The 18,138-nt window shown below is 41.3% G+C and overlaps 1 protein-coding gene across 1 annotated transcript in view; it reads right to left on the bottom strand.

The window, feature by feature from the left end:
• LOC124788169 (troponin C, isoallergen Bla g 6.0101-like) overlaps positions 1-18,138 on the bottom strand; it is a 50,163-nt gene that overhangs the window by 13,388 nt on the left and 18,637 nt on the right. The window contains exons 4-5 of the mRNA XM_047255322.1: positions 16,681-16,800; positions 12,833-12,964 (exon numbers count right to left, since the gene is read on the bottom strand). Of these exons, the coding sequence (XP_047111278.1) occupies positions 12,833-12,964; positions 16,681-16,800 (252 nt within the window). The remainder of the gene's footprint in view (positions 1-12,832; positions 12,965-16,680; positions 16,801-18,138) is intronic.

The raw sequence follows: 18,138 nt of genomic DNA, 5'->3' as shown, positions 1-18,138 counted from the left end.
AAAACAAAATTATTTCGTCGCATTTTGCCAACCGGGAATCAGGCATTTGTATAGAACGCAGTCATAAGCTTTGTCATGGTGTTTGGTTACTGATATACTACCACGAGTAGAGGAACACAGTCTCAAAATTCGATAAAGCAAACACCAAAGTAACAACCTTAAAAGAGGCCTCATCGGAACATTTCAGCTAATCTTATGAACAAATACTTATAAAAAGGTAGCAAATTCATGTTTATTGGTCGCTAAACTTATCATTTGCCCAGAAAGTAGCTGTAAGTTGCTAAAGTGACCTAAATACGTTGAAATCTTTTTTTTTTAACATAGAAAAGTAAGTAATAAAATTTATAAAATAATAGCAGTGATTGACTGCCTCTGAGCCAGTGAACAACGAGCAGTGAGGAAGTACATCAAGGGCTCAATGTACTTTTACTTCTTCAGGTTATCAACTCAGTATCTGAACTATATCATAAAATATCCTAGAATACAGAAACTCGTAATAGGGGCGCGCACTTTACTTAAAATATTATTCCGTCACCACGCAGAAAGAAGAAAAGCTGAAAGACCACACGGAACATGCATCAAACAATTATAGATCTGAAGGACCAAAAACCCATGTGAGCTACTGTTTGATGAAACTAAAAGATTTCAGCTGCAGGAAATTAGCCACATTTACGGAAGAGTTTTAACTGTTGGGCGTTTATAAGACTAAGATGAAATATCAAAACCAATGACGAAGGCTGTCAAAAAGCGCGCTCCGACCTTCCATTTGACGAAGTCGCAACAAACACCGATGTTTCATCTCAGAACTGCAATAACCGTAACTTCCTTGGCTCCATCAACATTATTCGTAATGCTATCAATGTCACGGCCGGTTCAACTGTAATTAAAATGAATGTAACGACGTAAAAATTCAAATGATATTGCCGTAAATTGCTCTGCCGTCACGTGTCCAGTTTCGACGGGTAACCTGTTTCCAACGCGATCATCACCTCCGCGAGTGGGTCCGGAAAGGTAGCACATTCGAGTAAATCCATCTGTTCGTCGTCTTTCTCACGAGTAATGCGTTCGCAAAACCTTCCAGACCACGAAATGGGCGAGCTGTCTGCCAGAAGGAGCTGTTTTATTTTGCCAGACAGAAATACTACTTACAGACGGCAATACAAAATTTGAACGAAGTAAATTTTTACTGTTTTTTGTTTTGCTTTTAAACATCGTTCAAGTTTATGCCAGAGAGTAAGTAAATCTATCAACACTACCATTAACGCAAAGGAGGAAAACAGTTCCATGCCATTGTTGTTGTGGTCTTCAGTCGTGAGACTGGTTTGATGCAGCTCTCCATGCTACTCTATCCTGTGCAAGCTACTTCATCTCCCAGTACCTACTGCAACCTACATCCTTCTGAATCTGTTTAGTGCATTTATCTCTTGGTCTCCCTCTACGATTTTTACTCTCCACACTGCCCTCCAATACTAAATTGGTGATCCCTTGATGCCTCAGAACAGGTCCTACCAACCGATCCCTTCTTCTAGTCAAGTTGTGCCACAAATTTCTCTTCTCCCCAGTTCTATTAAGTACCTCCTAATTAGTTATGTGATCTACCCATCTAATCTTCAGCATTATTCTCTAGCACCACATTTGAAAACCTTCTATTCTCTTCTTATCCAAACTATTTATCGTCCATGTTTCACTTCCATACATGGCTACACTCCATACAAATACTTTCAGAAACGACTTCCTGTCACTTAAATCTATACTCGATGTTAACAAATTTCTCTTCTTCAGAAACACTTTCCTTGCCATTGCCAGTCTGAATTTTGTATCCTCCCTACTTCGACCATCACATCATCAGTTATTTTGTTCCCCAAATAGCAAAACTCCTTAACCACTTTAAGTGTCTCATTTCCCAATCTAATTCCCTCAGCATCACCCGACTTAATTCGACTACATTCCATTATCCTTGTTTTTCTTTTGTTGATGTTCATCTTATATCCTCCTTACAAGACACTGTCCATTCCGTTCAACTGCTCTGCCATATGCTAGAGGAAATGCAAAGTTTTCCCTGGAGTAGGTGTTAGTCATTATATACCACAACGTTAGTAATGTTCCTAACAGGACAGAAAGTCATCAACTTTCTTCCCCGTTTGTATCTGAAAACAGTGTCATGCATTATAGCTACTGATTCCTTGAGTTTCTCTTGTGTGTACAGGTGTCTACGGAATAAACAGGCACAAATTTACGTTCAGACTTCAGTTGCAGACTCATTTTGCCAAAGACAAGCATGGATAGAGTAATTAATTAGAACGATGCTGTATTGCATAAAATAAAAGTCCGTTATCTGCGCGCTGGTTTTGTCCAAGCAGCATACCTTGTGACTCTCTTCACCAGATGTGACTTACTTTTAGACTTACTGGGTCTCCCAGAATTCTCTCCCTGATTACAAACTTTCATAAGACATAAAATATACACATGGACAAATAATTTTTGTCTTGAATTTCTTGTGACACATTCAAGTTTTTGTGTTCATACATGCATACTGTTACTTCGTTTGTTGCAGGGCTCGGTGACGTAACAACAGCACAATCGGACACCATTTGCAAGCAATATGTACTCAAACCAAAAACGCCCCATGTGTCCTCTGCTACCACGAGACACAATCACCAAAAGCGGTCCAGAGAACATTCCAGACTGCATACCATAGACGGTCAGCAGATACTGAAATCATCAAGATGTGGTATGCGAAGTTTAAGAAAACAGGGAACGTCTGAGATCTCCCCGGAACTGGCGGCCAGCGCCTACTTCCCAGACAATTCATACAGTGAGAGAAGTCTTCGTGAGAAGTCCCAAGAAGTCAGTCCGCAGTGCCTCAAGTGAATTCCAAATTACGAAGAAATCAGTGCAACACATCCCATATAAACAACTTCTTTTCCGTTCGTACAAAATCCAGATCGTGCAGTCGCTCCAACCAGCGGAGCACAGTTTTCGTTACTAGTTTGCTGTACCATGTTGGCTGAGGCGAAGATGATGACTGTGTTTCTTTTCATCAGGAGAGACCACATTTTACTTGACACAATCAGGGTTCCGAGAATCCACACGCTGTGTTTGAGACCGTCAGAGATAGTAGCTAGCTCTAAGCTGAACGTGTGGCTTAGTATTACCCTGTATCCACAATAAAATCACAGCACCTTTTTCCTTCAATGAAGTGACTATCTCAGCCCATACTCATCTTGATATGTTGCAGTTGTTTGTTGTGCCACAGATTTAGGACATTCTGGGCTTAATTTTCCAACAAGATGGTGCGCCACCTCGTTGGGGGTTAGAAGTTCGTGCCTATTTGGGTACAATACGAGTATATCGGGCATGGTGGTCTTATCAACTGGCCTCCACGATCATCAGATGTAACACCAGATTTCTTACATCTGGGCTATGTCAAGGACCAGGTTTATCAAACATCAGTAGACGACATCGCAGAATTACGACGCTGAATTACTGACATCATAACATCAATTCCACAGGAGTTATTGACCAGTACATGGATGGAACTGGAATGTCGCCTGGACATCCTTCGGACAACGAAAGGAGCACACGACAGAATTTATTAACTGTGTGCTTGTACAAAAAACTTGTATATTTTACCTGCAATTCAAGATAAAAATTATATGTCCATGTATAATATGTCTATGTATAATATTTTCTACCTTATACATGTTTATAATCAGGGAGAGACTTATAGGCCACCCTGCATTTTGAAATATATCTAGTAAACGTCACGATTGGAAAAATTCCCATCTGCTGAATAGCTGAAAATACCCTAATTATTTTTTGACCAACTGCGTATTTCACGGTTGAATATCCAAAGGTTCGCTGTATGAAAACCATTATTTTTTTTTTAGTGTCATCTCATAAGTTTCAACAGACACCGTGAACGTGTTTATAGCTATTAAACAAGAGAAACAACAATCACACATTTTACAAGGCAAAACGACTAACAATAGCAACAGGCGATAGCAGACACACATCTGGTTTGCAAGGCAGGTCAGCAACAACTGCCACCTCTTTCTGAAGCTGTTCCAATTTAAAAGTACCACTGCTGTATAAAACGATAGTACTCAGTATCTTAAAGGACATGAACACTTAATTGTGACATAATTCGATAGTAGGTAAAGGGAGACAGGGCAAACAGGAAGAGATCATGGACAGCAGGAAGTGAATGACAGGGGTGTAGTATGATAGAATTCTGCGAAGAGCGCAAATAATCACTGCTAATACACTAATTAAGAATCAAGAAAGAATAGTAGAACAAATCTAGAAATACCGCAAGATTTTAGTTACATTATGTAATGTTGAGACAGATATAGAAATCGGATTACCGTGAGAAGATGTATACTCTGACCATAGTTTATTATTTTACAGGACAGATTAAAGCTAAAGAAATTGCATGTAGGTAGGGAATTAAAGACCCGGCTGCGCTGAAAGGACCAGATGTTCTGAGCGTTCCTAAGGTAGCCTGACTGATAGAGGTAAATGAAATTGAACAAATTAATGGGTAGTTTCGAGAGATGAAAGAGTGGAAACACCAGACAAATAAACTGGGAGAAAAAAAGATCAATAGAAATCCTTATATTAAAATATAATATATTAAATGTAGTTGATGAGAGGAGAAAATATGGAAATGCAGTAAGCTAAGAGGGAATAAGGGAACACAGACCTCTAAAACAGAGACTGACAGAAACTACAAAATAGCACGGAAGAAACAGCTGGGGGAAATATGGAGAACTGTTGAAGCGTGCATGACAGTGGGACAAACAGATACAACGCACAGGAAAATTATAGAAAGCTTTTGAGGAAAGAGAAGCAGCAGAATGAGTTCCAGCTCACGTGACAAGCCAGTACTAAATGAAGAAGCGAAGGCTGAAAGATGAAAAAAATATGTAGAACGGCTGTATAACTGGAAAAAACTTAAATCCAATATTATGAAAGGCAACAGCAAATGGAGATGAGGTGGAGGATTCGATACTGCGATACGAATTTGACAGCACAGGAGGACCTAAGTCAAAACAAGGCACCTGGGGTAGGCGATCCTTGCGAAAATCTGTTCTGCTTGATGCAGAAAATTTATCAGATAGGCGGAATACCCTCAGACTTCAAGAAGAATGTGAAAATCCCAATACCAAAAAAATCAGTCTCTGAGTATTACAGAACCATCACTTTAATATGTCGTGGTTGCAGACTACCCATACGAATTACCTGCAAAAGAATGGAATGGGTGATAGCAGTGACACCTGGGTGAAAATCGGTTTGGGATCCTGATAAATGTGGGAAGACAGGAGACAATCCTGAGAGTTACAAGACTGATTAAAAAAGGCGTAACCACATGTATAACATTTGTAGTTCTGGAAAAGCTTTAGACGTTACTGACTTGCATATACTCTTTGAAATTCCAAAATTATGAGAGGTGAAATACAGGAATCGAAAAGCAGGCAGTAACTGAGCAAAAACTAAAGAATTCGCCAAGAAAAGTGAAAGAGGTAGAGGAATTTGTCTAATTAAATCAGGTGATGATGAAAGAATTAGTCCGGAAATGAGACAGTAAAAGTAGTAGACAAATTTCGCTGGTTGGGCAACGAAATTGACTCAGGAGAGCTGAAGAAAAGGCTGTAATGCAGTCTGGCAGTTGCTATAAAATCTTTTCAGGAAAACAGAAATTTGTTAATGTTTAGTACGGAAATTAAAGTGTTAGGAAGTCTTCTATTTGCCTAGAGTGTAGCCTTACAGGGTATTGAAACTCAGATGACAGAATGAACACACAAGAAAATAATACAAGGTTTTTAAATATGAAGTTATAGATGAATTCGGAAGAATAGAAGGGTCGATCGAATAAGTAATGAACAGATAGTATACCGAACTGGAGAAATAAGAGATTTATGAGAGAACTGGAATATAAGGAGATACAGATTGACAGGATACTTTCTAAGGCATTGAGAAAATTTTAATTTGGTGTAGGAAGGAAGTCTGAGGGATTACAATTGTAGAGGTAGGGCAAGACATGATTACAATTAACAGTAAACGGATGTAGGCTCCAGTTATTGTACAGAGATGATGCACAGAACACAGTAGCGCGGAGAGCTGTATCAAACGAGTCTTCGTACTGAAGACAACAGCAGCAAGACACATGTATGTGTCAAAAGGCATATCAGGTGACACTATTTTTGGATGAAAATCAGATGTAAATATGAATAAGTAGATTACGATTTTATATTATATATTTCGCATTACGGTATGTCTTTTGGTAAGAAATAAATATTAATAAACATGTGATTCAACTAAATTTGTTAAGAAAAAGACTCTATGAGTGAAATATAAAATTAAAAACAATTAATTTTCCCCTAAAATTTAAATCTGTCAGAATAATTTTCTGATTCACTTGCATTTTGTGTGTAACGATTGTTTCTTGCATTAAAATCTTCCTTTGACGAATGTTGGTGAAGTAATAAATGTTTTAATTTTGGTATGTTAAGTAATTCAGTTGTAATTAAAATTTAGGTTTTTTCTCGCACGGGATCATATGAACATCCAGCATCGTGAGTAATAATGCAACATCATTGATGTGTGATATAATAACAATGATTTCAATACAAACTACGCAAATCACTGCACATCAGGTGTAATCGATCAGTTTAATTGAGCAGTCCCCGACAAAGCGCATTATGTCACTATCTGCTGCTGTGTTAAAATAAATGTCAGTATATGTTTAACAGCTATACACATAACTAAATGTTTTTCTTGTGTTTGGTATGAAAACAAGTCAGAATATTACAAAGACGATCAAAGTGTTGACAGAATTATATGTAGTGTGAAGCAGAAATGTAACCGAAACGTTACGTGAACGCAAATTATGAGCTAAAGGTATCCATTGTGCAGGAATCAGTTAGTTAATGATCTAGTACCTGCAGCCGACATGTCGCGCACGAAAGTCAGCAGATAAATGGAATCGTATCTCTGGCTCTTAAAGAAAATACGTTCTTACCAATTCGTGAGAGACATAATGAGACACTGTTTCGGATCTCAGTTTAGACGGACGTACCGCCTTGATGTCTCATAAAGTACAGGGTTTTTCAAAATGAATATGCGAGTTCTAAGGATATCTCCGCAGGTGACGAAGACATTGATGAAATGTATGACGAGATAAAAGAAATTATTCAGATAGTGAAGGGAGACGAAAATTTAATAGTCATGGGTGACTGGATTTCGATAGCAGGAAAACGCAGAAAGGAAACGTAATAGGTGAATAAGGAATGGGGGAAAGGAATGAAAGAGGAAGCCACCTGGTAGAATTTTGCATAGAGCATAACTTAATCATAGGTTCACTTGGTTCAAGAATCATGAAAGGAGGTTGTATACACGGAAAAGGAATCAAGATACTGGAGGGTTTCAGGCAGATTATATAATGGTAAGAAAGAGATTTAGGAACCAGGTTTTAACTTGTATGACATTTCCAGGGGCAGGTGTGGAATCAGACCTCAATCTATTGGTTATGAACTGTAGATTAAAACTGAAGAAACTGCAAAAGGGTGGCAATGTAAGGTGATGGGACCTGGATAAACTGACGGAACCAGAGGTTGTAGAGAGTTTTAGGGGGAACATTAGATAACGATTAACAAGAATGGGGGAAAGAAATACAGTAGAAGGAGAATGGGCAGCTTTGAGAGATGAAATAGTAAAGGCATCAGAAGATCAAGTAGGTATAAGACGAGGGCTTGTAGACACCCTTGGGTAACAGAAGATATATTCAATATAATTGATGAAAGGGGAAAAAACAAAAATTCAGTAAATGAAGCAGGCAAAAAGGAATACAAACGCGCCGGCCGGAGTGGCCGAGCGGTTCTAGGCGCTAGAGTCTGGAACCGCGCGACCGCTACGGTCGCAGGTTCGAATCGTGCCTCGGGCATGGATGTGTGTGATGTCCTTAGGTTAGTTAGGTTTAAGTTGTTCTAAGTTTTAGGGGACTGATGACCTCAGAAGTTAAGTCCCGCAGTGCTCAGAGCCATTTGAACCATTTTTTGAATACAAACGTCTCAAAAATGAGATCGAAGTGCAAAATGGCTAAGCAGGGAAGCCTAGAGGACAAATGTAAGGATGTAGAGGCGTATATCTCTAGGGGTAAGATAGATACTGTCTACAGGAAAATTAAAGGGACCTTTGGAAAAAAGAGAATCACTTGTTTGAATACGAAGAGCTCAGATGGAAACCAAGTCGTAAGCAAAGACGGGAAAGGACAAAGGTGGAAGGAGTATATAGAGGGCCTATACAAGGGCGATGGACTGGAGGACAATTTTATGGAAATGGAAGAGGATGTAGATGAAGATGTAATGGTAGATATGATACTGCGTGAAGAGTTTCACAAAGCACTGAAAGACCTAAGTCCAAACAAGGCCCTGGGAGTAGACAACATTCCATTAGAACTACTGATAGCCTTGCGAGAGCCAGCCTTGACAAAACTCTACCATCTGGTGAACAATATGTATGAGACAGGCGAAATACCCTCAGACTTCAAGAAGAATATAATAATTCCAACCCCAAAGAAAGCAGGTGTTGACAGATGTGAAAATTACCGAACTATCAGTTTAATAAGTCACAGCTGCAAAATACTAACGCGAATTCTTTACAGACGAATGGAAAAACTGATAGAAGCCGACCTCGGGGAAGATCAGTTTGGATTCCGTGGAAATATTGGAACACATGAGGCAATACTGATCCTACTACTTATCTTAGAAGCTATATTAAGGAAAGGCAAACCTAAGTTTCTAGCATTTGTAGACTTAGAGAAAGCTTTGACAAAGTTGACTGGAATATTCTCTTTCAAATTCTGAAGGTGGCAGGGGTGAAATACATAGAGCGAAAGGCTATTTACAATTTGTACAGAAACCAGGTGGCAGTTGTAAGAGTCGAGGGACATGAAAGGGAAGCAGTGGTTGGGAAGGGAGTGAGACAGGGTTGTAGCCTTTCCCCGATGTTATTCAATCTGTATATTCAGCAAGCAGCGAAGGAAACAAAACAAAAATTCGGAGAACAAATTCAAAATTTTGAGGTTTTCTGATGGCATTGTAATACTGTCAGAGACAGCAAAGGATCTGGAAGAGCAGTTGAACGGAATGGACAGTGTCTTGAAAGGAGGATATAAGATGAACATCAACAAAAGCAAAAGTAGGATAATGGAATGTAGTCGAATTAAATCGGGTGATGCTGAGGGAATTAGATTAGGAAATGAGACACTTAAAGTAATAAATGAGTTTTGCTATTTGGAGAGAAAATTAACTGATGATGGTCGAAGTAGAGAGGATATGAAATGTAGACTGACAATGGCGAGGAAAGCGTTTCTGAAGAACAGAAGTTTATTAACATCGAGTATAGATTTAAGTGTCAGGAAGTCGTTTCTGAAAGTATTTGTATGGAGTGTAGGCATGTATGGAAGTGAAACATGGACGATAAATAGTTTAGACAAGAGAATAGAAGCTTTCGAAATGAGGTGCTACAGAAAAATGCTGAAGATTAGATGAGTAGATCAAATAACTAATGGGGAGGTACTGAATAGAATTGGGGAGAAGAGGAATTTGTGGCACTCCTTGACTGTACACATACAAATTATTGCCGTCAGTCCGTGGTGGAGAATCTAGAAACCAAATTTCTAGAATCTGTGTGACATATAATGGAATTCATCACAAACCATGATATCTCAAAAGTTGATTTCGTAAAATTTCCGTATTAGGTGTACACATCTGTAAAAAAAATCGTAATGTACTCTCGACATCATGTATTACAGAGACATAAATTAGTATAGTATTTGAAGAAGAACATGGAAACGATGTTAGAAATGCGTGCTTCAAGATAAACACAGATGCTAGACTAGCCTGCAGGTTGAACTGTTCCATTTGACCACGAACGGCACCTGTGTGATGTCCTCAATACTCACAAGTGTCAGTCGGGTTCAGGACAGTATTCTGTGTAGTTGTGAGTGCATTATGTCGGAGATTAGTGAATTCAAACGTGAGCAAATTGCTGCTGCTCCTGTGGTGGATACTTCCGTAACCAAGTTGTTTGGTGTTTCAAGGGACACCGTACTGAATTTGTGTACCACGTACAGGGAAAGCGGGGAAAAATCATCTGCTAAGTCTCAACGAATAAGGAAAGTGTGTGTTGGATGATCGAGACTGACGGTCGTTGAAGAAGACTGACGAAAAATAAGAGAATGACAGCCGCGAAAGTCACTGCAGAGTTGAATGTTGTACCCCGTCAGCACTAAAACAACACGAACCGAGCTTCATAAGCTGGGAACTGCAGGGTGCGTTTGAATTCCAAACCACACATCAGAGGCACAAATTCCCGTAACAGGAAAACGTGGTGCCGAAGACTGAACACCAATACTATGGAGAAATGGAAGAAAGTCGGATGAGTCTTGTTGGACACCGTTTCTAATTTCTGGCCGAGTTTACGTCTGACGTACGCCGCTCCAAGCCTACGACGCAGGCCTCTCACTGCCAAGAGCGGAACCATGGTGAGGGATCCGGTGACGATTTGGGCAGCCATATCGCACTATTCCATGGGCCCCATGGTTGCTCGGCTACTCTGCAAGGCCGCAATACTGCCAAGGATTGTGTGAACAATTTGGGTGATCAGGTCCATTCCGTGGTACAATGTTCGTTCCCCACTGATGATGCTGTGTTCCAAGGCCACAGCGTCCTTGGAAAATGGAAATGAGCGTACGGCATTGTGGGCCGGGAGTCCTCCATTCAGGGAAGTTCGGCCGCCGAGGGCAAGTTCTTATTGCATTCGACGCCACTTTGCGCGTCGGGGATGGGGATGAAATGATGACGAGAACAACACAACGCCCAGTCCCTGAGCGAAGAACATCTCCTGCCCCAGCCGGGAATCGAACCCGGGCCCCTTGGCGTGGCATTCCGCCGCGCTGACCAATCAGCTAACGGGGGCGGACAACAGGTGCCCTGTTCGCACAACTCGCTTCGACTGTTGTCGTGAGCACGAGGATGAATTGTCGCACCTCCCCTGGCCAACAGTCACCAGGCCTCAATATTATTGGGCTTTTTGGAGAGAAGGGTGTGTGATCACTATGTACGTCCATCTTCTCTACCTAAATACGAGGGCAGTTCAATAAGTAATGCAACACATTTTTTTTCTGAAACAGGGGTTGTTTTATTCAGCATTGAAATACACCAGGTTATTCCCCAATCTTTTAGCTACACAACACTATTTTTCAACGTAATCTCCATTCAATGCTACGCCCTTACGCCACCTTGAAATGAGGGCCTGTATGCCTGCACGGTACCATTCCACTGGTCGATGTCGGAGCCAACGTCGTACTGCATCAATAACTTCTTCATCATCCGCGTAGTGCCTCCCACGGATTGCGTCCTTCATTGGGCCAAACATATGGAAATCCGACGGTGCGAGATCGGGGCTGTAGGGCGCATGAGGAAGAACAGTCCACTGAAGTTTTGTGAGCTCCTCTAAGGTGCGAAGACTTGTGTGAGGTCTTGCGTTGTCATGAAGAAGGAGAAGTTCGTTCAGATTTTTGTGCCTACGAACACGCTGAAGTCGTTTCTTCAATTTCTGAAGAGTAGCACAATACACTTCAGAGTTGATCGTTTGACCATGGGGAAGGACATCGAACAGAATAACCCCTTCAGCGTCCCAGAAGACTGTAACCATGACTTTACCGGCTGAGGGCATGGCTTTAAACTTTTTCTTGGTAGGGGAGTGGGTGTGGCGCCACTCCATTGATTGCCGTTTTGTTTCAGGTTCGAAGTGATGAACCCATGTTTCATCGCCTGTAACAATCTTTGACAAGAAATTGTCCCCCTCAGCCACATGACGAGCAAGCAATTCCGCACAGATGGTTCTCCTTTGCTCTTTATGGTGTTTGGTTAGACGACGAGGGACCCAGCGGGAACAAACCTTTGAATATCCCAACTGGTGAACAATTGTGACAGCACTACCAACAGAGATGTCAAGTTGAGCACTGAGTTGTTTGATGGTGATCCGTCGATCATCTCCAAAGAGTGTGTTCGCACGCTCCGCCATTGCAGGAGTCACAGCTGTGCACGGCCGGCCCGCAAGCGGGAGATCAGACAGTCTTGCTTGACCTTGCGGCGATGATGACACACGCTTTGCCCAACGACTCACCGTGCTTTTGTCCACTGCCAGATCATCGTAGACATTCAGCAAGCGCCTCTGAATATCTGAGATGCCCTGGTTTTCCGCCGAAAGAAACTCGATCACTGCCCGTTGTTTGCAACACACATCCGTTACAGACGCCATTTTAACAGCTCCATACGGCGCTGCCACCTGTCGGAAGTCAATGAAACTATACGAGACGAAGCGGGAATGTTTGAAAATATTCCACAAGAAATTTTCGGTTTTTTCAACCAAAATTGGCCGAGAAAAAAAATGTGTTGCATTACTTATTGAACTGCCCTCGTATGTTGTTATTTTTCAGGAAGAATGCTGTAAGATTCCCTTCAAAACTATACAGGACCTTATTTATCCATTCGGAGACTACTGAAAGATTTCTGATAGCCAACTGTTTTCCTGCACGGAATTAGGAATGATCATGTGTTGTATTTTTGACTTCTCCATATTTTTGTCCACCCTCTGTATAAGCTCGGTTATGTGTCATGATTGTCCCTCAAACGAGACTGTAGCAGAAGGAGAGGGAGAAAATGAAATGCAAAATACGATCTTGTTGTATTACGTCTAATATCCTGGCTTATTCAGTATGACATGTTGGCGCAATCGGTTACAAGGACTTGAACCGACTTACCATCAAAGTCGACGGTCCCGGAGCCGTCTGAGTCGATTTCCTCGATCATCATGTCGAGCTCCTCCTCGGTGATCTTGTCGTCCAGCTCTCGCAGGATCTCCCTCAGGACGCCAGTCGTGATGTACCCGTTACCTGGAACGGAAGTACCTTGTGACATGTGCGCTCCAATACATGGTTGTCGGTTTCTACAGCGCTATGCGAGACTGCCAGTGACTGACTACCGACACATTCATGTTGTGAGAAATGGGAAAACAGAATTCTCAGAAAAGCCTTAGTAACCCTATTAGTACTGATAACCGTTACCGCAACAAAGGCGTTAATAATAACAGGAAGACCGTTACATGTAAATAGTTTTAGGTACAATACATCTGATTGAAGTGCACATTTTTGAAGTACCTCCATTTTTATAGTCGCTGTGAACGCAAAAAGTAGTATTTAAAAATCATAATAACTGTGACTGTCATTTAAGTGTTTGTATTTTGCATAACAGAAAATCTCATACATATTGCTGATATCGTGGGCTGAGTTACAGCCGATATGAACTCTTACAAGGGGAGGCTGCCAATTGTGAAATTCAGATTCGATTCATACTGCGCATAATAAAAGCTCATGGCCAGAGGTGTAATGAGGCAAAGCACCAAGATGCACTTCTCAGCCGTTGTCGAGAAAACCGACAGTTAAAAGAAACCGTTGCGGTGAAATACTCTCTACGATTTACAATTTTCTACGCTCGGGTTTGTAATCCGAAAGTCGCCGGATCGAATCTCGCGCCATGCAACTTTTTTTTAGTATTTGTTTTTTGTAATTCTAATGTGTGTATATATATATATATATATATATATATATATATATATATATATATATAGTTCCCGGCAATCAGTTGCAACAATTATTCATATAATAAGTTGTTGAAAGTCTTTTGTCGTGGAAAAACTGGCGACTTCGAACATCATTATGTTTTCCGCAAACAAATTTGTATTTCACAAATGTTATTAATTGTCTTCATAATGTTAACCACGTATAGTTAACGGAAGACGTAGAAACGATATTCCGAAACGAATGCGTATAGCGTAAGTCAAACGTTCGAATTAGAATAGATACCTCACGAACACAAATTTGCTGTGGCAGGTATGAAATATAAACTCCGTTACTCGCTCGTTACACTTGATGGACAGATGTTGAATGGGCCGAAACGAGCCGCCGCATAACGGCGTAGTTGCCTGCTAACTTCGAAAGAAAGTAACTGCGGTCCCTAGCGCAACTTATAACATCGTCGAAAATCAGTGCGTACGTGAGAGCTTTGGTACACCCTGTTAAACAAACGGAAAAATGGAGGCGGTACAATTGGAGAGCGATCCGCCTTCACCAACACGCATAAGCAATTCACTAATAGTTTATATATATATATATATATATATATATATATATATATATATATATATATATATTTGAATTACAAAAAACTAATAATAAAAAAAGTTGCTTGCCGCGGGATTACGACCCCGAGCGCTTACCGCTGCGCCACGACACTGCAGCAAGTTATTAACCGTAGAGAGTGTTTCACCGGAACGGTTTCTTTTAACTGTCGATTTTCTCGACAACGGCTGAGAAGTGCATCTTGGTGCTTTGCCACATTACAACTCTGGCCATGAGCTTTTCTTATGCGCAGTATGAATCGAATCTGAATTTCACAATTGGCGGCCTCCCCTTGTTAGTACGACTGCAGTAGAAGGCATAAAAGCTGCGTATCTACAGGGCGACAATTATTGAACTATATGAAAAAAAAACGTAAATTACCAACAAACTACGGCGTGCACACACTTTACTCAGTATTTAAACGTCACTACAGATATTCGGACTCAGGTGTGCGATATGCCTGCCATCATTGGCGATGATGTGACGCAGACGAATAGCGAAATTCTGCGTGACCCGCTGAAACGCCGGAAAATCGATGCTGTAGATGTCCTGAATGGCTGTTTTCAGCTCAGCGATGGTTTCGGCGTTGTTGCTGTGCACATTGTTTAAAAAAGAGTTCCACAAAAAGGAGTCGCATGTGTTCAGATCCGGAGAATATGGCGGCCAATCCAAGACTATGCCAGTGGCCTCTGGGTACTCCAGAGCCAGGATGCGGTTCCCAAAGTGCTCCTCCATGACATCAAAAACTCTCCTGTTTCGATGGGGTCGAGATCTGTCTTGTGTGAACCACATCTTGTCGAAATCAGGGTCACTTTGGATAATGCGGATGAAAACATGTTCCAAAACCTTCGCACACCGTTCTGTAGTCACCGAGCCATCAAGCAACATCGCACAGATTATTTCGTGACTGGACATTTCGCAGTACACAGTCACCCGTTGAGGATGAAGAGACTTCTCGATCACGAAATACGGATTCACAGTCCCCGAAATACGACAATTTTGCTTATTGACGAACCCATCGAAGTGCAAATGGCCCACAACAACAAGGCTCTTGCGCATGCGCATAGTAATTCCGATCATGCTCCGCGCCCAACTGTGCAGTGTGAACGTGCTAACGGAAACCGTTCAGAAGTTATGACGGTTTTATTTCATATAGTTCAAGAATTGTCACGCTGTATGTAATCTGTCAAACGTCCATGCATCTCTCCTGTGAATCACTACAGCACACTGTAAATAACTGGTTCACTGTTGTTGTTGTTGTGGTCTTCAGTCCTCAGACTGGTTTGATGCAGCTCTCCGTGCTGCTCTATCCTGTGCAAGCTTCTTCATCTCCCAGTACTTACTGCAACCTACATCCTTCTGAATCTGCTTAGTGTATTCATCTCTTGGTCTCCCTCTACGATTTTTACCCTCCACGCTGCCCTCCAATACCAAATTGGTGATCCCTTGATGCCTCAGAACATATCCTACCAACCGATCCCGTCTTCTAGTCAAGTTGTGCCACAAACTCCACTTCTCCCTAATCCTATTCAATACCTCGTCATTAGTTATATGATCTACTCATCTAATCTTCAGCATTCTTCTGTAGCACCACATTTCGAAAGCTTCTATTCTCTTCTTGTCCAAACTAGTTATCGTCCATGTTTCACTTTCATACATGGCTACACTCCATACAAATACTTTCAGAAACAACTTCCTGACACTTAAATCTATACTCGATGTTGACAAATTTCTCTTCTTCAGAAACGCTTTCCTTGCCATTGCCAGTCTACATTTTATATCCTCTCTACTTCGACCATCATCAGTTATTTTGCTCCTCAAATAGCAAAACTCCTTTACTACTTTAAGTGTCTCATTTGCTAATCTAATTCCCTCAGCAGCACCCGACTTAATTCGACTAAATTCCATTATCCTCGTTTTGCTTTTGTTGATGTTCATCTTATATCCTCCTTTCAAGACACTATCCATTCCGTTCAACTGCTCTTCTAAGTCCTTTGCTGTCTCTGACAGAATTACAATGTCAACTGGTTCACTAAATTAGCTAAAATAACGCTTTCTTCTTATACGACCAGCATGATCTTTCAATAAATGCATTTATGAAATTAATTAACAGTTTAACTTTTCGAATAACATGAAAAACTGAATAAGAAATTTATTTTACCATCGGAAAATATTTTAACTGTTATGTCCAAATTACTACAATTACGCTACTGACAGTCTGTGACAAGGTCTCCAACAGAGTGAAGACGTGGACTCAGCATACAGTTACGCGATAGCCTCATTAAAGCACCGTTACCGAATGACGTGTTTAGAATACATGCGCAGTCAATTTAATATTATTGTGGCAGTGATTCCCTAGTTGCGTAAGACAGTGCAACACTGTTAACTGCGCCTCGGTCTAGGAAGGGCTGTTGACACCCTCCGCCTCTCACCTTCCTTGTCGTACAAACGGAAGGCTTCGCGGAGCTCCTGCTGCATCGCCTCAGCATCCTCCTCAACCAGGAACCTGGAGGCCAGGATCACGAACTCCTCAAACTCCAGCTGACCGGAACCTGAAACAGACCAACGTCTTGCTGACAAACGCAAGTATTTGCAGTCATGCGAAACCGTACGTCCGGACGCAGTCGAGTACATATGCTGTATGTTATATAGGGTCGATATTAACAAATATCCGTAACAAGACACCCACTTTAATATCTGAAAATACCCAATTTAGTATTTTAAAACAGAGCTGTGACGTTTTTACGTCCAGAGTAATAGCCAACGAGACAAAAGAGTCAATAAAATTAGTCAAGACATCTCACAAGAAATTTTTATCTAAAACTGAGCTCGTAATGTCCATCACCTGAATAGTGCGCCACGCAGTTGCTTCGCCGAGTTCCCATTGTTGACATCATGAATGATGGTAGAATAGATTTATCAGATGACCAGCTGTTATAACTAGAAAGAGGATAGTAGACAAAGCAGAATATAACACTGTTTACCAGGATTTTAGGTTTTTATTTCCTGTGTAGAATTTTAAATACATTTTTCACCGTAACAGAGCAGTATAGGGTCAGTTCGGAGCAATTTTTCGTTAGCTGTTGACTGTCGTTGAGAAAGCGTACAGAGTATAAATACGTATTTCACACATTGCGAGGTAAAAACATTATACGTGTTGGTCGGAAACAATCTGAAAAGGTGGTAAGGGTGTTACAGGGTAGGCTGTGCTGAGAAATAATTTTTAAGAAAAAGATTCGATACATTGCACCGTGTCCAAGTTAATTAGAGTGAAGCTAGCCAATCAGACCGTTGTACGCGCAAATTCAACTGGCCATCAGATACAAATAGTGTGAGTTGTTCTCATGGCGTAGATGATAGCGCAGGAGACTGCGCACATTTTGGCTCGGTTTCGATCCGTACTCCGACCCACCTCCAATTTCTTTTATCCCTCTCTTGTTTGGTTTTAGGAAACCAACCGAAGAACACGATTGGCGACACCGTGTCTGGCGTGTCGCTTGACTTTGCTCGCGCTACGACCTGTCTATCTTCAATGTTAATTAAATCGGAAAAGACGCAACGTATCGAATGGTTTTTGTTAATACACTGAAGAGCCAAAGAAACTGGTACGCCTGCCTAACATCGATAGGGCCCCAGTGACCACGCAGAAGTTCCGCAACACGACGCAGCATGGACTAAGCTAATGTCTGAAGTACTCGTAGTTCTGGATGGAATTGACACCATGAATCCTGCAGGCCTGCCCATAAATCCGCAAGAGTACGAGATGGATGAGATCTCTTCTGAACAGCACTTTGCAAGGATTTCCAGACGCAATAATGCTCATGTCTGGGGAGTTTGGTGGCTAGTGATTGTTTAAAATCAGAAGAGTGTTCTTGGAGCCGCTCTGTAGC

This window comes from Schistocerca piceifrons, chromosome 3, assembly GCF_021461385.2.
Source record: "Schistocerca piceifrons isolate TAMUIC-IGC-003096 chromosome 3, iqSchPice1.1, whole genome shotgun sequence".
NCBI lineage: Eukaryota > Metazoa > Arthropoda > Insecta > Orthoptera > Acrididae > Schistocerca > Schistocerca piceifrons.
This window is presented reverse-complemented; position numbering and strand designations above follow the sequence as displayed.